Source organism: Oreochromis aureus, linkage group 17 (genome assembly GCF_013358895.1).
Source record: "Oreochromis aureus strain Israel breed Guangdong linkage group 17, ZZ_aureus, whole genome shotgun sequence".
NCBI lineage: Eukaryota > Metazoa > Chordata > Actinopteri > Cichliformes > Cichlidae > Oreochromis > Oreochromis aureus.
In genome coordinates, this window is record NC_052958.1 from 3986562 (window position 1) to 4006503 (window position 19942).

Consider the following 19942-nt stretch of genomic DNA (forward strand, 5'->3'; position numbering starts at 1 on the left):
GCCTGAAACAAAACTCCAAATTAATGTTAATGTTGTTTTGTGTCTCACAGATATATTCAAAGCAGTAACTGCTAGCTTAAAATGCTCAATTCTAAATCTTGATTCTTTGCACATAATCCTAAATGTCTCCCTTATATGCATCTTTATACTGATAAGAATACAACAGCAGGGCTGTTGTATCACTGAGGTCACATCCTCTGCAGTTTCTACCTACTTGGCACTTTAGAAACCTGAGTAAAATTCAGCATTCTTTAATTAAAATGCTAATATGGTGAGTTTTTCTATCAGCCAATTTCTGTAATTTATAAATGAACGTATTCCTAAGAGACTTAAATGTGTGAGAGGGTTTGAATGACCTTAAATCCTGACTACATTATGGAAAACTAAAATAAGTCATCTTAATAATTAAAAGTCGTTTTGCATTGCTAATTGTATCAAATGTATTTGGCTGCTAGCATTTGATATGTACACAATTCCACTAGTAATTCTATTGTTTTGTACTTATTTATTACTTGTGTGTATGACATTGCACAAATCCAAATATCATTTTTGTCCTTTGTTTTCTTGGGGGGGTTTTTTCACATTAATCCCACCGCCTTGAAGCTTCATTTTCTCTGTTGGGCTTCTTAAAATTCACCTAATCTCCGTTGCCCGTCCCACCCACGTATCGTGTGGTTTTGTAGTGTCTTCTAAGAGGAGAATATTGAGTAGCATATTGCGCTCAAACACTAGTCATTAGGCACAGGAACTGTTGTCTTTGAGATAGGCTGAAGTGGTGGAGGAGAAACAGGAGGAGGGATTATGAGACTAATTCCCTCATAACTTTTTCCCCTCATTAATCTTTTTGGAGGGCATGAGATTCTTTAAATGCTAATGTCCAATAAAGATGTCAGCGGTGACATTTTACAGTGACTGCACAGATGTGAACAAGGTTGACTGTGTTGTTGTAGAAGAACTTTTCCCACTCGCCTCATCTTACTTGTCTCACATGTTAATTTGAAAGATCCTTTACTGGGATTAAACACGTATACTTACTTATCCTTCTTATATTCAAACAAGGTCAGATGCAACGGGTATGTCCTGTCCTCAAAATAACTTTGTGGTACTGCTTGAGTCTAGCAAGAAAAAAATATTGGCAACCACCAGCGGTACCCCTCAGCCTTCTAGTAGACACACAAAATCCTACGTCACCTCATTGTCAAGTTTTCGCACTCACAAGATTTTCAGAAAACTTAACTCTGAGCTTGAGGTCGAGGTCATTGAGATTCAAACTCGTCCGAGATTTTTAGTAGACACACCTATGACATCAATTTGAAGCTCCTACATGGCCTCATTCTTGAGTTATCTCATTCACAAACTTAAGTGTCCCAGCCACGATGACAAGACCCCCATCAGCTTTTTACAGCTGAGGGGTAAAAATCTAGACACAAAAACCCCAAATCAAGCATTTCCAGAGGAAATAAACTTTAATTCACATACAATTTGATTCTATTTAATATACATACAATCAAGTATATTTAGAGGAAACTGATCGAGGTCAACGTGGCAACAAGCTGATGAGCCACCAAGAGAAATACATCCTTATTTGTCATCATAGCACACGAACCGATGTACAAAAAGGCAATCTTGTATTTCCTTAACAGCACCCATTGATCACCTAAAAACAAAGGACAAAAATCACTAACACTTCCAGAGTAAAATCAGTCCTTACAATCCCATTACACTGAATTAGTGTCCAAAAGGTAGCAGGTGAAATGTATCTGTACGCAGCTCCTTCCTTTGTTTTCTCCTCCAAGGACAAATCATCCTCCGAAAATCCCTTTTGAAGGGATACGATTGTTTTGACACAGTCATTCTGCTGAGGCTGACCATATTGCCAAGCTCCAGTCGGCCATGCGCAGCACCCTTTGGGAGTTTCATGAAAATGTGGCAACACTAAAGGTTTGCATAATATCGGTCCCTGTTCATGTAATCTCTGTACGCAAACTTGGCGTCTCTCTTGCTGTGCGGGATCCGTCCGAACGGCGCATGGTCGTTGAAACATGAGTCGAAGACCTCGTCGACTATTTTCTCTGCCTCGGCTCGGCTAATTTTCCTCACGGCCAGGATGGAGCGAAGGGCGCGGCCTCGGACGCACTCCTGTCGAAGGAAAATACACGAGTTTGGTTTGAAATGGAAGCTGCGCGCTAAAATCTGCAAATAATTTTTGACCGGTCAAAGTACCTGATGATGCCGCTTTAAGCCGAAGTTGAATCTAGCAACTTCGTTGGTGAAGGAGCAGTCTCCGCTCAGGTTAGCTGCCCGGATCTGAAATAGAGGCACCAAAAACTAGAATCTTTGAGGGCAGCACAACACTGACACTTCACTCTGTGAGGCTTAACCAAATCCTCCCAGAATCCAGTCTCACTACTCATCAGTAAGCTTCACGATGCTTCCAGACACTTTGTCAGGTCATTCTCAGTGGACCTTTTGGACACTAGTAGCCTTACGGAACCACTCTTGTTATTCGGTCCCAGTTTTCTTGTGAAAAGAAGACTTCACCACTCACCTCTGAACAGGCCAGATGTCTGAAGTTATTGAACCAGTCCACATGGGCCCGGCAGTGGTCAAAGGCATGTATGAGCTCATGCGTGACTACTCGGTTCATGTGGGACTGCTGGTGGATGTTGTTCTGACACAAAACGATCTGGGGGAAAAAAAACCCCAACACAAATACAGTCAGTTCTCATAGGTCCGCACGTTCTGCAACACCTGTGTTTTTGTGTTTCCTACCTGAGACGAGGCCGCGTCAAATCCACCGCTGACCGTCCCGTCACAGTCCTCACAGGAAAAGTGCCGATCTTTAAACACTTTACTGCATCCAGAGAGGAAAAGTGAAAACACTGTGATGCTGTTTATTTTGTAATGCTGTGCTTTGGCATATTTGTCACACTAACATGTTTCAGATCAAACAAATTGTATTATTAGACAAAGATAACGAGTTAATACAAAGTGCAGTGCATTTATTAAGGGAAAAAAACTGTCCAAACCTCCCTCACCCTGTGTGAAAAAGTAACTGCAATAACAAGAACTGCAATCAAGCTTTTTAAACAAACTGGTAATGAGTCTTTCACATCACTGGGGAAGAATTTTGTCCTACTCTTCTTTACAGCATTGTAATTTATTTTGGGTGTTTTTTAGCCATTCAGAGGTGGACTTGCTGGATCCTGCTGCAGAACCCAAGTGTGCTTGAGGTTCGGAGCATGAAATGATGACCGAGCTTACAAGTCGCCCAGACCATCACACCACCATGTTTGATTGTTTAGTTTAATACCAGATGTAACAGGACACAAAACCTTTCAGAAAGTTCAACTTTTGTCTCATCAGTTCAGAAAATATTTGCCCAAAAGTTTTGGGAATCATCAAGCAGTGGTTTTCTCCTTGGGACTCTCCCATGGATGCCTGGTCTCTTTTCTATTGTTGAATCGTGAACTCTGACCTTAAATGAGACAAGTGAGGCCCGCAGTTCTTTAGATGTTGTTCTGAGTTCTTTTGTGACCTCCTGGATGAGACATCAGTGCACTCTTAGAGGCACTCCTGGGAGGGTTCACCACATCACTTTTTAAGAGCTTTCAGTCTACTTCACTTTGGTGGACACGTTCTATTTAAGAGATTTCTTAAAGGTCTGGTGGTAAACAGGCCTGGATGTGGTTAAAGAAATTTAACTCTGCTTTCCAAAAACAAAAACAAAAATGTTGAAATATTAACGACAGTTAACTCATGTAGGGTGGACGATTACTTGGGCCAAGAAGGTTTGGATAGCTTTTTCCCTTAACAAAGTAATGACTTAAAAACGAAATTCTCCTTGCATAATTTAGCCAATTTTAAAATTTGATTATCTGAAACATGTGGCAAAAATGTATTTAAGTTTTGGGGAAGTGAAAATGTCAGTGAATTTGTTACTCTGGAAAAATTTAAAATGGCTTTTTGAGCATTTGTACTAAAAAATTTTATAGGTATACAGTAGCTGTAAAACGAATAATCTGCAGCAAAGTTAAACTTGAAAAACTGTTCATTTCGACTGTTTGTTACCAATAAAAAGCAATAGCAAGAGTATCCCCCCTTTCCCATTTGTTGGGACTGCTCTGTATATAGGTATCACTACAGTAATATGAGATTAACAGTGGAAGGTCAAGCGTGGTACTTTATTTTGAAATGGCACGTACCATCCTGAACTCTTCATGGCACTGAGGAGGAGTTTGGCGTAAGGACCTGAGAGAGAAGCACACAAGCTAGTTAGCATTATCATTCACTGCTAACTGAATCAGCTAACGCTAAAAGTGCTGCCAATATAGACTGTGACTTTGTACACTACAAAGGCATGCAGTCCCCCGAACCGGCAGGTATCTACTTCTTACTGCTGAGGTGACGTTCCCTTTAAAAAAAAAAAAAAAAAAAAAGCTAACACTGATACTCACTGGTTTCCACTGCGAACTGTAACATGACCTGACACTTGTGGTTGAAAGTGAACAGGCTCTCTGCGATTGAGGTCTTTTTGTGCTCTCCCGGTTTTCTCTCCGGGAATAAGTCGTATCCATATTCCTCCTCTTGTTTAGTCTGGTCCATTGTGTGAAATGCCCAGAATATTAAAATGTCAGCATGAAGGTCCTCTTGGTTAGCTGCAGACAGCTAGCAGGAGGGGTCGTCACTGTTTTGTAGGTCACGTGGGACATTTAGGTCAAAGGTAATGAATATGGAAATTGAGTTTGTTATTGCTGGCGTCACTCTTATGAAAAATAAAAATAAAATATTGAAATATAATTCAAAGAAATTCGGAGATCAATAAAATATTAGCCTTTTATATAGTTAATTGGCAAGACTACAGTGAAGATCGTCTATTTGGAATGGGCAGAAAAGTCGTTAACTCGAAGTGGGTCTAAGGACCAAAACTAAAACTAGTGTATCAAACGTTTTAATTTATATGCTGAGTATATTTTGTGTTTCGTAGCTAATGTACTGTCAATGTACAGGCGTGTCAGCTTATAACAAACTATATGGAATGACATTTGTGCCTTTATTATGCAGTCAATAGATTTGGAATCCAAAATATAGATTTGGAGGCAGAGTCAGTGCAGGTTTAGAAATGTGAGTTCAAAATGCATATCCAAAGGTTTTCGATTTTGTTTTTTGATGCTAGCATCCACTGGCGAGTCTTCACTGCAGTGACAGCTTGAAATCATCCACCGTCAGGGAACTTAGATATTTTTACTTGCAATAAAAATACACTGCCTGTAATTTTAAACTTCTCATGTTTGGGCGCACATTAAAGTCACCAAAGTGACCCCACACTAACATAGACGATCTCTGGGTACGTGTAGCGCTGCTCCATTAAGAGCAAAGGCTGCTGGGACTTTGCTGTCATGGCTGCGAACGTAAACAGAAAGCTGTGAATAAACGGCACTTTTTTCTTGTAGTTTTTAGCCAAACTAACGGAAGCTAAACGCTAACTGTGAAGCGGGAAAAGAAGTAACAGGTATTTCACACGTTTTGAGCAGCAACAGTCATTTTTCTTTATTTTATTTAAGTAAAGCGATGTTTTTGCTAGCCAGCTAGCTTCTAGCCAAAGAAGCGTGACGGCGTGATTCTCGTGTTTTCCTCCCGACTGCCGCACGGACCCAAAGGCGACAAGTGCCGCTAAGAGTTTGTCCCCCAAACAAATGTGTGTTTCACAGGGAGGGACATGTCCGTGGGAAACAAAGCCGCCGAGTTACAGCTTCAGATGCGGCAAAATGTGGAGGAGCTGCACAGCTTCGTGAGAGAGCTGGAGAACTGGGAGGCGGACATCAAGAGGAAGGATGAGGAGCTGAGGACGGGGGTGGTTCAGGAGGTTCAGGTATGCCCCCCGCTGCAGACAGCTCGCGAGGTTCTTGGTGAACTGAAGTCCGTCCAGGTGTCAGCAGCTTCTTGTCTCTGTTGTAGAAAAAACTCCCTCCAGTGAGGAACAAGGACTACAGAGCCAAGAAGAGGGAGAAAAAGAAAAACAAGAAGGAGGAGGAGGTTACTGGAGATGGTGACACAAAAACAGAGGAGGCCAAACAGGCTTCGAGAATAAAATCATTCGACTATCAATCCTGGGACAAGTTTGATGTGGTATCTTTGAAAGCCTATAAAACACACTTGGCTTTAGAAGTAAAACTTTTATGCTATCAGCTACAACTTTTATTTAATTTGTTTGATTTGTTGTGGCAGGAAAAGGTTCTGGAAGAAATGGACAAGGAGGAAGATTGTCCTGTAGAGTCCAACGAGTCAGACTCAGAGGAAGCTCCAGTCGATCCGGAGAAAGCGCAGGCCGAGAAGGAAAAGGTGGATATTATATGTGAGGCATTAAAAAAAGGAAAAATAGATGTGGTACTGGACAGGCCAATCAAAATCAACCCAATGTGTTGTTACAGGTGTGCATCTGGTTACACTGTAAAGTACGACTTAGGGTTTTACAGGGGCTTGCATTCACGATATGGTGTAGATGTCCTGCTGAAGGATAAATCTCCAATCAGGTGATCATGCAGGATACATCAAAATAAGTTATATAATCTGAAAGGGTCTGATACTCCTTCAAGGCCAATATAATTTTTTTAATACTGTCATATTATAACCAAAAACTGCCTTTTTAAAGTGTTTTCCAGGTAAAAACACATCAAACATGCAGATCTATTTGATTACTCTGTCACAGACATTTGATTATTGCAGTTTTTACCTGAAACTATGATTTATCCCATTACATTCCAAGTTTCTTATAGAAAGTGTGCATGTGTATTCATTTATGAGTCCTTACTAACAACATTTTTTATTGTCACATGTCGTTGATTATTCATTTGGGGCATTCCATATCCAATGTTCCCCTCTAGGGATGGGTATCGTTTAGGTTTTATCCGATACCAGTACCAAACCGGTACTTTTGAAACGGTGCTGGTGCTTAAATGGTGCTCGAACCGGTGCTTAAAGAATGAAGAACACACACTTTGTCCAAAAACCTCTCATGTTTAGCTGTTTCCCACATTTTCTTTGGTCATTTTAGCCTTTTTGGCCAGGGTGAAGGGAGCATCTGCCATCAAACAAGAAGACAGCCGCATGTAACTACGACGGTGTTTGCTAGTTCACCTTACATGCATTAATGTAATAATGTGGTTAGCGTACTCAACGTAAATTACACACGAACAACATGAAGCTACTCACGCAGAGGAGAACGGCTGCTGCTGCTGCCATCATCATCCGTCATCATTTCTGCTACACTGGCAGGGCTAGGGGCCAGGACTCTACTCTTCGGGTTTTTGGGGGATGTTGCTAACTCCGGGTCCGATAACAGGCACCACACCTGCAGTAGATGTGCACGGCGTGAGGTCTCGCAGCAAGCTATCAAATACGGCGCATTTCTCGGCTTTCAAAAAAACACTATGCGTCACCAGGTGTTTCATCAGATTCGAGGTGTTACCTCCTTTGCACAGTATCATAGTATCAGCTTAAAGCACTTGTTGCAGCCTGCTGAGTTTGCATCTTTAGCTGTGAAGTACAGCCAGACCTTGACCGCTTTGCCTTGGACATTTTTAATCTGTAGCTCTGCTCTGAAAGAACGTACGTACCTGGGCCCGCCTACTACGCTTGGAAAGGTAAAATGATTGGCTAGAATCCAAAGTGTATGACATCTCAGTAAAAAAAAAAGCACCAAAATGTGCGCTGCTTTTCGGTCTGGTTACTAGTGTTTATGTCAGAACTGGTACCCATCCCTATTCCCCTCATAACTTGGATGAGCAGTGATTCTATCGTCTCATCTTTACCGATATATCTGCAGATGGTTAATTGGCACTTACATATGTTATGTCTTATGACATAACATATGTAACACACACACACACACACACACACACACACACACACACACACACACACACACACACACACACACTTTCCTCTTTAAATTTACAGCCATAGTTTCTGTTTAATTCTCAGGGTAACAAATTCTTTAAAGATGGGAAGTACGATGACGCGATTGAATGTTACACGAGAGGAATGGCTGCCGATCCTTACAACCCCGTGCTTCCCACAAACAGAGCTACGTCATTCTTCAGGCTCAAAAAGTGAGTCAAAGCACCAAGAATGAAATCACACAATTAGGATGTTTGTGTAGTTTTTTTCATTTCATTTTTTTTGTTATTTTTTCATTTTGTGTTTGTGCAGATACGCTGTGGCTGAGTCCGACTGCAACCTGGCAATTGCTCTTGACAGCAAGTACTTCAAAGCGTACGCGCGGAGAGGTGCAGCTCGGTTTGCACTGAAGAAGTATGAACCTGCATTGGAAGGTAACAAGCGTACCAACAAGACAGTATATTTTAATTTGAGCGCCCTTAGATGACAGTAAAACTATCCTCTGTAGATTACGAGATGGTTCTCAAGCTCGAGCCTGACAACACGGAAGCACAGAATGAAATAAAGAAAATCAGAGAGGTGGGTTAGTGCACAACGTGTGTTTGTGTGCACACAGTCAGCTTGGCGGTTCATCGTCTTTGATCTTCTCCTGTGTCCGCTTCAGGCCCTTGGACATCAGGCGGCTGCCATCACAAGCAAAGCTGCAGAGCCCCTGGAGGCCCCTGCAGTCGATCCTGATCAACAGAGACGGATAGAGGAGCAGCAGAGGAGACAGGAGGCGGTTTTCCAGAAGGACAGAGTAGGATTTTTGATGATGATTCATGAAGGTTTTCATGATTTTAGCAGTGTTTCTGCTTTCTTCCCAAAGATCTTAAGTGATGAGGGTTATTGTGTCTCTAGGGGAATGCCTACTTCAAAGAAGGGAAGTATGAAGCAGCTGTAGAGTGCTACACCCGAGGCATGGAGGCAGACCACATGAACGTCCTGCTGCCCGCCAACAGAGCCATGGCTTATCTCAAGCTGGAGAAGTACGGACACTTTTTCTTGACACAGATTAAAAAGGCTGTTGGAGATTTTCCTTCTTGTTTCTGACTGGCTTTGTTTTTCCTCTTCTTCTGCTGCAGGTTTAAGGAGGCGGAGGAGGACTGCAGTAAAGCCATTTTCCTAGACAGTACTTACTCCAAGGCTTTCGCCCGGAGAGGCACAGCCAGAGTTGCACTAGGAAAGCTGGAAGAGGCCAGACAAGGTGCAGTGTGTTTGTGTTTTTATGAGCCCAAGAAACGACATTGTGTCTTCTGTCTGTTTGCTGTTGGGTTGGTTTTAATCTTCACTTCTGTTTGTGTGTGTCACAGATTTTCAGCAGCTGTTGAAACTGGAACCTGGAAACAAGCAAGCCCTTAACGAACTCCAGAAACTGCAGATGGTATGTGTCAAAATCCAGTCATTATCCCAAAACTAAGAAGTAGTCATAGAAGAAGAAAAACAATTAAATAATGAGTCAAAAGCATTAGCTCCATTAGCTTCTGATGTCTTTATTAGGCTTGAGATTTTTCTCCTCTCACTTTAGTCTTTCTCCTGGTGTTAGGACACAGGCTCCAGTGGCCGTCTGCAGACAGTGAACAGCTCACAGATGAGAACAGTCCAACCAGTAGATAAACCAACACACCTTCGCTCAACCGTGAGTAGCAAATGTCTGTTTAAGAAGCATTTCCTGGATTGCAAGCATCACTCTTGGTTAGGGATGGGTACCAGTAGGTTCTGACATAAACGGTAGTAACCAGACCGAAAAGCAGCGCACATTTCGGTGTTTTATTTCGGTGCTTTTTTTTTTTTCTTGAGATGTCATACACTTTGGATTCTAGCCAATCATTTTACCTTTCCAAGGATAGTAGGCGGGCCCAGGTACGTACGTTCTTTTAGAGCAGAGCTACAGATTAAAAATGCCCAAGGCAAAGCGGTCAAAGTCTGGCTGTACTTCACAGCTAAAGATGCAAACTCAGCAGCCTGCAACAAGTGCTTTAAGCTGATACTGTGATACTGTGCAAAGGAGGTAACACCTCGAATCTGATGAAGCACCTGGCGACGCATAGCGGTTTTTTAAAGCCGAGAAATGCACCGTATTTGATAGCTTGCTGCGAGACCTCACACCGTGCACATCTACTGCGGGTGTGGTGCCTGTTATCGGACCCGGAGTTAGCAACATCCCCCCAAAAGACTAGAGTCCTGGCCCCTAGCCCTGTCAGCGTAGCAGAAATGATGACGGATGATGATGGCAGCAGCAGCCGTTCTTCTCTGCGTGAGTAGCTTCATGTTGTTCGTGTGTAATTTACGTTGAGTACGCTAACCACATTATTACATTAATGCATGTAAGGTGAACTAGCAAACACCGTCGTAGTTACATGCGGCTGTCTTCTTGTTTGATAGAGTGAGACCATATAGGCCCTATAGCTGCAGAAAAGGCTAACATTGTTATCTTTTTACAAAAAAAACAGCTGAACATGAGAGGTTTTTGGACAAAGTTTGTGTTCTCCATTCTTTAAGCACCAGTTCGAGCACCGTTTAAGCACCGGCACCGTTTCAAAAGTACCGGTTTGGCACCGGTATCGGATAAAACCTAAACAATACCCATCCCTACTCTTGGCACCCCTTAGACTAGTGTATTTGTATTCTAATGTGAACTATGTGAAAGTGGATTTGTGATCCAGTGGAGCTCTGTTTGTATACGCTGCTGAGGGAAGACAAACACTTATTTTCCCATTGCTTGCATGCTATTGTTTTGTTTTGTTTTGGAGACCCATAAAAATCTTCAGTGCACACATGACTTTTATTATGTTAATTTTAATCTTTCCTGGAATGATCAGAATCAGCGGTGGGGTCTTTTACTTTTTTTTCTCTGCAGAAACCTCTGAGGAGGATAGACATCGAGGAAATCAGCGGAAAGGTTGTGGTGCCTGAGGTGGAATCAGATGCATACAAGCCCTTGGTGCAGGAAGTGGTGAAGGAAGTAGAGGAGGGGTCTTCTCCCCTGTCTACATCCCCCAGCGCCAAGATGATCAAAATCGAGGAGCTGTCAGACTTCCCCTCACAGGCATCAGAAAAGTAGGTGTCAGCATTTTTGAGTATTGCTCTTAACTTTTCTGCACCAGATGGTATTTTATTGTATCAGTTTTTGTCCTTTTAAAAGTTATTCTTCATTTCACCAGACAGCCCAAACAACCAGAGCAGGCAGGAACCGTTCATCCTCCTGAACCATCAACCGAACCTTCCTCAACAGGAACAGACCTGCCTCCTCCACCCACCAACAGCTTCCAGCTGGAGGCGGACCTCCGCAGGATTGGAAACCAGCCCGAAACTGTTTACAGATATCTGAAGGTGAGCCTCTGTGTGCTTTTTTTTTTTTTTTTTTTTGTCCTGTCTTCCTTCTCTCACCCCACCCGGTCGCAGCAGATGGCCGCCCCTCCCTGAACCATGGTCCTGCTGGAGGTTTCTTCCTGTTAAAATGGAGTTTTTCCTTCCCACTGTTGCCAGAGCGCTTGCTCATAGTGTCATGATTTTGGGGGCTTTCTCTGTTTTCATTGTATTGTTATAGAGTGTTTGCCTTACAAGTGCCTTGAGGCAACTGTTGTTGTGATTTGGCACTGTATAAATAAAATGAAATTGAATTGAATTGCTGTCAAGTTATCAAAGATTTTTGGCTAAAATCGTCTTTGTTTTTGCTTTTTTTCTGTTTCTTGTGTTTTTATGTACAGCAAATCAAATCTGAGGCTTACGCCAAGATTTTCCAAAACTCCCTTGAACCTGATATCCTCAATCTTATCCTGAGGACTCTACGTGACTTCTACATCAAGTAAGTTTTTTTTTTTTAAAATGGTGTTTACATCAAAATTATGGGTAATAGTAAAATTATTATGCATTAAGCATCCTGCTATTTTCAGTCATACTCAGACAAATAGGTGCAGCCAAACTCTTAAAGTAGTGAACACGTGTAGCTTTATGGTGGATTTAAAAAACAGCTTTGTTTGCAGGAATGAAGAGCCGGCCGTCATACTGGAGAATCTCAGGAGTCTTGCAAGCGTGAGGCGCTTCGATATGGCTGTTATGTTCATGTCATCACCAGAGAAGAAAGGTGGAGTCTTTACATGATGCGCCGCTGCAAACGGCTTATAGTTTCACTTTGTCTTTTTCATCCACATTTTTCCAGCATATTGATAATTTCTGGGGGGTTTTTCTTTTCCTCACAGTGCTCAAAGAACTGTTTGACTTTCTTCACCAAGCCGACCTGGACAGATCGTCTATCACGGCTTTGCAGAAGAAGTATGGCGTCTAATTGCATTTAGTGGAAATTTGGCGCCTCAACAGACTTTGGATTTCAGAGAAAACCAAATAATTTCGCTGTTGTTTGTTTGCTGAATAAACTTTTGTTTAATAAGACTGCAGAGCTGTGAATCTTTCCTCTGGAAAGGCGGTGTCGTTTTCTGTCATAACTGAGTTTATTTAAAGTTGGAGGCTGAAAATTCACAGTTTATCGTCTGTAATTAAGTTTCAGCTGCATTTTAATAAAAAATAAAGAAAAACTTTTCACAGAAGTTCACTTGACTGTCAATTAAGATACACACTGCAACTTGGAAATGCAATAAAAGCAGATGTTTACCTTCAATAACAAGAAATTGGTCAGAAATGTAAATGGCACCAAGTTATTAATGGGATCATTTATGGGTCTGTTTGAGGTAAGCCAAGAAAACTAAATACTAAATAACTGAACACCAAATAAAGAATAATTTTTTTACTGTGTTTGGACTTAGATAATTTGATGAGTCTCCCCACGTGTGAGAAATGGTAGAAAATGAGTTTTAGTAAACACCCAAGCTGTTGAGTCTTAATAAAAGTCAGGTAAACGTGGAACCGAAAGGTGGATTCTGTTCATCTGGATGTTTTCAGTGGGAGAAACGTTTCGTCACTCATCCAGGTGACTTCTTCAGTCTCAGCTGACTGCAGGTTTCCAACCTTATAAACAGGACATTTTCACAATGACTGAAACCAGCCCACTGAATGAACGATGGGCTGGGAGGTCAGTTCTTTGATCATTAATATGCAAATTTTCATGATCATTGATCAAGGACCATGAATATCATTCACAGAGAGTTGGGGAATGGCTGCAATCACAGCATTGTAAGATGGTGACAGATGTACCCTTAGGCCCCCTCCTCGATTCAGAGATGGTCTTTCCCTTTTCACGTAAGTCGCCTCCTTGACTCCTCGTTCAAACCAGCGCTCCTCCCTGTCCAGGATGTGTACATCCTCATCATTGAAAGTGTCCACTGGCCTGTAGGTGTAAATAGCCTGCAGAGTCCTGGCCTGATGAGGTAGCTCTTCTATGTTGTTCCATCCACTTAACGAGATGTTTGGTTTCCTCGATGTTTAAAACATGGCAATCCTCCCGGCACAGCGTACAAAATATTAGTCTGTTTGTGTCGGGGGACAGATTCCTTAGGGTGGACCAATTTTAGGTGCAGCATGTTTTGGGGGTTAAAGGCCACAGAGACGCAGTGTTTAGAAAAAAAAATGTGTCTCAACTGTTCTGATACCCCTGACATGTAAGGGATCACTAAGGGTTTCTTGATGTGATGTTCTTCTGCTTCCCTGGCCGCTGCGTCTGTGGGGATGGTGTTTGCTCTGTGTTATAGTGTCCTGATGACACCCAATTTGTGCTCCAGTGGGTGATGAGAGTATGTGGTAGTGATAAATAGTAAATGTGGTAGTACAGCTACAGAATGTGTAAACATAGCCTTGCACATACAGTATATATGTTACTGATGCTTGTGCAGAGCAGACCACTGAGCACAGTTCTTCCAGTGTCTCCATGTCAGTGAGGCTCTGCAGTGAAAACCACATAAATCAGTGCAGATGAACAACAGCTTCAAACGCCGAGCCATTTCCTGATTGGCACAGAAGAGATGCCAGCCTAAACTTTGTTGAATGCCTGCCAAACTGTTGCATATGTCTGCATATTTTTAAATGCAGATGTTAGCTTTGTACAGCAGGTGGAGCCAAAGCTAAAACAAGACTAGCTAAATTAGAAACTGGGCATGCTTTAGAGTTCCAGAGCAGTTTTAAGATTATACACACACTCTTACAGGTGATTTCACTGCACGGTCAGATTTTATTTGTTCAGATTTTCAGGATACAGAAGAAAATATCTCACCACGTGTAAGTCGTTCTTGTTCACATGCTGAAGAATGTCACAAATATCTTAATAGCTACGCCTCGTATGCGCCCTCCCTTCTGTACAGTCTGATATGAAAGTCCCTTCAGCTTCACTGATTAGAAAGTACAAATAGAGACCGGCCCATTGTAAACAAGTGAGACAAGCATAGAGTGCTGCATTGTCAGGTTGCAGGTGAGTCATTCACCCTCTACTGGTCGAAGCCATTTTTTCTTGAGGTGATTCACAAAGGCCTGAAAATCTGACAGAGAAAAACACACATAAATATAAAAAGAAAAAGTTATCTAACAGTAAGATAAAAATATTTATAGTAGTTAACATGATAGTAGCAAATAATAATTTTAAAAATGCTTAGAAAATTAATAATAGATTGTCACAGTGCTGGGTGTTTTGACAAAGCTTATTCATTTATTTATTTATTTATTCATTTATTTACGGTGGCCCTGAGAGGTCAAATGGAAATTTGCAGTGTTTGACTCCTCTGGGCCACTGTACTTTTGGAATTTACAAGGTTGTTTTATTTACGTCCACTATCTCATAGTTTCTTAGTGTCTGGCCTCAGTCTGTTTTTAGTCAGTGCCTTCCATTTTGGGCTCCACTACCAAGGTAGATGTTCCCACTTTTAGTTACTTCCTGTTTTAATATGGTACCTATTTGTCTTCAGCGTTTTGTATTTAGTTTTACTTCCTCATGCCTCTGAGTGTTTGTACCTGTGTGCTGTTCCCCAGCTGTGAGCTCTTCCCTTGATTAGCCTCGTGTGTAAGAGTAGCTTTAGTTTTCCCTCATTCTTTGTCTGTGCGTTTGTTAGTTTAGTTTTTTGTCTATTTTCCTGCTCTCATGTTTTCCCTGGATTTTGTTACCTTTTAAACTTTGTTTTAATTTGGACTGTTGCTTCATATATTCGTTAAATATACATTCTAAGTTTTCATTTTAAGATCCACTAACAAGACAGATAATTGCAAAAATAACAACAATACAACAGCTGATTACATCATATCTCAGGCAAAATCTAAAGCTTCACCTGTCGCTATTCGATCAAAGTGTGAAGGAAGCAGGAATGATGAAGGCCAGCAGCAGCACAGCTGAAGTTTCTTCAGGACGAGTGGCCAGGCTGCGGTTTGCCGCTGAACACAAGAAAAAAGCAAAAATATGTGTCAAGTCAACACTTGAACCACACGACTGGACTAACTGTGGAAACAAATGAGTTCCTGCAGCCTCTGCTGGACTCTACACACAGTGCTGTCTTGACACATGCTCAATCATCCAGGTAAGGAAATCCCAAAAAGTTGATTCTGTTCATCTGGACTCGTTTTTAGAGGGAGTTTTGTCACTTGGATGAGTGAAAATGTAACATCCAGATGAACACAATCAACTTTCTGGGAGTCACTGTGATCACGTGATTCAAAGTCTCACAGCAAACAGATGAACAAATGACAAAAGTCCCCACAAGATCAGCTGATATTTGGTTTTAACTTAACTTTACTTTAGCAAGTAGCAACACAAATGATGCACTGCCTAATAAGAACTTCTCAGTGTCTTTATTGTTAACTCATAGACTTAAAAACCTTTACGTACATGCCACCTGCAGAGGCAGAGTTGTGGAGATGTAAAGATGTGAGAGGGAGTTCTTAGCTTTGCAGGTCAGAGACCCAGAGAGAGTACTGGGAGGTGGAACGATGGAAACCGGGTTTCCTTCTACAGTACTGAATGTCACGCCATCGAAGTCAACTCTCCATGTATAGTTGCAGGAGGGGTAGCACTCAGCCGAGCAGGTGAAGTTGGACGCAACTCCTGTAGTGAGAAATCCTGGGCCACGTATCTGTACGTTTGAAGGTCCGGCTGAAAAGTTTGAAAATAAAAAACATTTGCTTGAAGTTATTGCTGCTAAGAAAACTTATGAGATCAAATTGAATCTTGCTGTTTCTACCTGCTGTTTGCAGCATCTTTTGGGCAGTGGCTGCTGTTTTGGTAACAGGATTGACAGCTGTGCACGTCAGGTTTTGGTTTGCCTGTAGTTGTGTAAGCTGCAGGCTCAGCTCTGGGCCCTGGGAAGTCACATTCCCCCAGGTCCAGGTGAACTGACATGCAGGGTAACAACTGGCCGAGCACTGAAAACTGTACAGTATGCCCAGAGTCACTACGTCAACCCCATTCATGACTACTGAAGCTGGTCCATCTGAGGTTAGAAGCAGAACAGACAAGATAGAAAGTTTCATTTCTTACCCAACGCTGCAAATGCTTTGCTAATAGAAAGATACATATTTCAGTTATATTGTGGAATATGTTTTTTTTCCTTGTTTTGCTTTTTTTTAGCCACTGTATGATTTGCCTTTATCACAAATTGCTGCATCAATGTAGTCTGACACAGAGGCAATGACTGAGGTGTCAGTGAAACAGAGGTTGCTTTGATAGTCAAACGCATGGTTAGCAAACCATGATGGATGCTCATGTAAACACAGCTAAAATATCAAACAGTAAGCTCAGTTTCATGAACACTTACTAACTTTCAGCTTTAAACTGAACTCTGATACCTGTCATGTGTAGAACAAGAATACTGAATGGGTTGAAGCTTTCTGGGAAGAAACTGAACAATATTCACAGCCAATAGGACTTAGACTGTAAGATTTCTATCAGTTAAGAGGGAAATTTAAAAATCTATGTGTACCATAAATGGATACAGCTAATTATTTATTTAGGTTTGACTCTCATCATCCACTGGAGCACAAACGCTGTGTCATCAGGACACTACAACACAGAGCGAACACCATCCCCACCGACACAGCGGCCAGGGAAGCAGGAGAACATCGTGTCAAAAAGCCCTGAGTAAATGTGGTTATGCCAGCTGGGCATCTGTCAAAGCTGGGAAGGCGCCTAAAAATGCTTCAGGTGATCCAGAAGAGAAGAAAGACAAAAACTGCCTAAGCAAAATCCTTTCATGATTCCTTATGTGTCAGGAGTATCAGAACAGCTGAGACGTATTGTCTCAAAACATCGCTTCTCAGTGGCTTTCAAACCCCAAGATGCACTACGCCAAAAATGGGTCCACTCCAACGACTGCGTCCCCAGCACAGAGTAATATAGTGTACAGGGTTAAGTGCCAGCAGGATTTATACACTAAACAACCTCTGGCTAAGCAGATGGTACAAAACAGAAAAGCTAACTTGTCACGCCAGGACTCTGCAGTCTTTTTCCACCTACAGGCGAGTGGCCAATCTTGTTCAATGAAAATGATGAGGGTGTAAACATCCTGGACCAGGAGGAACGCCATCTCTGAAACAATTTGCATATCAGTGATCGTGACGCTGACCTCACAGCCCGTCAGCGGTACTAGTTTCAGTCATTATGCAAATATAGTGTTTATAAGGTTTGCGGACAAAACTCCCAATGAAAATGTAACATCCAGATGAACACAATCAACTTTCTGGGAGTCACTGTGATCACGTGATTCAAAGTCTCACAGCAAACAGATGAACAAATGACAAAAGTCCCCACAAGATCAGCTGATATTTGGTTTTAACTTAACTTTACTTTAGCAAGTAGCAACACAAATGATGCACTGCCTAATAAGAACTTCTCAGTGTCTTTATTGTTAACTCATAGACTTAAAAACCTTTACGTACATGCCACCTGCAGAGGCAGAGTTGTGGAGATGTAAAGATGTGAGAGGGAGTTCTTAGCTTTGCAGGTCAGAGACCCAGAGAGAGTACTGGGAGGTGGAACGATGGAAACTGGGTTTCCTTCTACAGTACTGAATGTCACGCCATCAAGTCAACTCTCCATGTATAGTTGCAGGAGGGTAGCACTCAGCCGAGCAGGTGAAGTTGGACGCAACTCCTGTAGTGAGAAATCCTGGGCCACGTGTCTCTACGCGTTTGAAGGTCCGGCTGAAAAGTTTGAAAATAAAAACATTTGCTTGAAGTTATTGCTGCTAAGAAAACTTATGAGATCAAATTGAATCTTGCTGTTTCTACCTGCTGTTTGCAGCATCTTTTGGGCAGTGGCTGCTGTTTTGGTAACAGGATTGACAGCTGTGCACGTCAGGTTTTGGTTTGCCTGTAGTTGTGTAAGCTGCAGGCTCAGCTCTGGGCCCTGGGAAGTCACATTCCCCAGGTCCAGGTGAACTGACATGCAGGGTAACAACTGGCCGAGCACTGAAAACTGTACAGTATGCCCAGAGTCACTACGTCAACCCCATTCATGACTACTGAAGCTGGTCCATCTGAGGTTAGAAGCAGAACAGACAAGATAGAAAGTTTCATTTCTTACCCAACGCTGCAAATGCTTTGCTAATAGAAAGATACATATTTCAGTTATATTGTGGAATATGTTTTTTCCTTGTTTTGCTTTTTTAGCCACTGTATGATTTGCCTTTATCACAAATTGCTGCATCAATGTAGTCTGACACAGAGGCAATGACTGAGGTGTCAGTGAAACAGAGGTTGCTTTGATAGTCAAACGCATGGTTAGCAAACCATGATGGATGCTCATGTAAACACAGCTAAAATATCAAACAGTAAGCTCAGTTTCATGAACACTTACTAACTTTCAGCTTTAAACTGAACTCTGATACCTGTCATGTGTAGAACAAGAATACTGAATGGGTTGAAGCTTTCTGGGAAGAAACTGAACAATATTCACAGCCAATAGGACTTAGACTGTAAGATTTCTATCAGTTAAGAGGAAATTTAAAAATCTATGTGTACCATAAATGGATACAGCTAATTATTTATTTAGGTTTGACTCTCATCATCCACTGGAGCACAAACGCTGTGTCATCAGGACACTACAACACAGAGCGAACACCATCCCCACCGACACAGCGGCCAGGGAAGCAGGAGAACATCGTGTCAAAAAAGCCCTGAGTAAATGTGGTTATGCCAGCTGGGCATCTGTCAAAGCTGGGAAGGCGCCTAAAAATGCTTCAGGTGATCCAGAAGAGAAGAAAGACAAAAACTGCCTAAGCAAAATCCTTTCATGATTCCTTATGTGTCAGGAGTATCAGAACAGCTGAGACGTATTGTCTCAAAACATCGCTTCTCAGTGGCTTTCAAACCCCAAGATGCACTACGCCAAAAATGGGTCCACTCCAACGACTGCGTCCCCCAGCACAGAGTAATATAGTGTACAGGGTTAAGTGCCAGCAGGATTTATACACTAAACAACCTCTGGCTAAGCAGATGGTACAAAACAGAAAAGCTAACTTGTCACGCCAGGACTCTGCAGTCTTTTTCCACCTACAGGCGAGTGGCCACTCTTGTTCAATGAAAATGATGAGGGTGTAAACATCCTGGACCAGGAGGAACGCCATCTCTGAAACAATTTGCATATCAGTGATTGTGACGCTGACCTCACAGCCCGTCAGTGGTACTAGTTTCAGTCATTATGCAAATATAGTGTTTATAAGGTTTGCGGACAAAACTCCCAATGAAAATGTAACATCCAGATGAACACAATCAACTTTCTGGGAGTCACTGTGATCACGTGATTCAAAGTCTCACAGCAAACAGATGAACAAATGACAAAAGTCCCCACAAGATCAGATGATATTTGGTTTTAACTTAACTTTACTTTAGCAAGTAGCAACACAAATGATGCACTGCCTAATAAGAACTTCTCAGTGTCTTTATTGTTAACTCATAGACTTAAAAACCTTTACGTACATGCCACCTGCAGAGGCAGAGTTGTGGAGATGTAAAGATGTGAGAGGGAGTTCTTAGCTTTGCAGGTCAGAGACCCAGAGAGAGTACTGGGAGGTGGAACGATGGAAACTGGGTTTCCTTCTACAGTACTGAATGTCACGCCATCGAAGTCAACTCTCCA

General features: G+C 42.0%; 2 protein-coding genes across 3 annotated transcripts; one reads left to right on the forward strand and one right to left on the reverse strand.

The window, feature by feature from the left end:
* Nucleotides 1-1447: 1447 nt before the first annotated feature.
* Nucleotides 1448-4772, reverse strand: atp23 (ATP23 metallopeptidase and ATP synthase assembly factor homolog). The gene is made up of 6 exons (XM_031743475.2): nt 4458-4772; nt 4206-4251; nt 2773-2854; nt 2549-2686; nt 2224-2307; nt 1448-2139 (listed from the first exon to the last, which is right to left on the reverse strand). Exons 1-6 carry the CDS (start codon nt 4603-4605, stop codon nt 1936-1938), a joined length of 702 nt encoding a protein of 233 aa, XP_031599335.1. The 5' UTR covers nt 4606-4772; the 3' UTR covers nt 1448-1935.
* rpap3 (RNA polymerase II associated protein 3) lies at nt 4267-12485 on the forward strand. 2 transcript variants are annotated; one of them, XM_039600959.1, is made up of 17 exons: nt 4267-4382; nt 5712-5872; nt 5959-6129; nt 6229-6342; nt 7984-8111; nt 8212-8333; nt 8408-8478; nt 8564-8698; nt 8800-8927; nt 9024-9145; nt 9252-9322; nt 9485-9577; nt 10799-10998; nt 11103-11271; nt 11649-11746; nt 11925-12025; nt 12141-12485. In XM_039600959.1, exons 1-17 carry the CDS (start codon nt 4361-4363, stop codon nt 12224-12226), a joined length of 1992 nt encoding a protein of 663 aa, XP_039456893.1. In that variant the 5' UTR covers nt 4267-4360; the 3' UTR covers nt 12227-12485. The 2 variants fall into 2 exon arrangements, with proteins under 2 accessions (XP_039456893.1, XP_039456894.1); XM_039600960.1 differs by lacking the exon at nt 4267-4382 and adding an exon at nt 5366-5512.
* The last annotated feature ends 7457 nt before the right edge of the window (nt 12486-19942 follow it).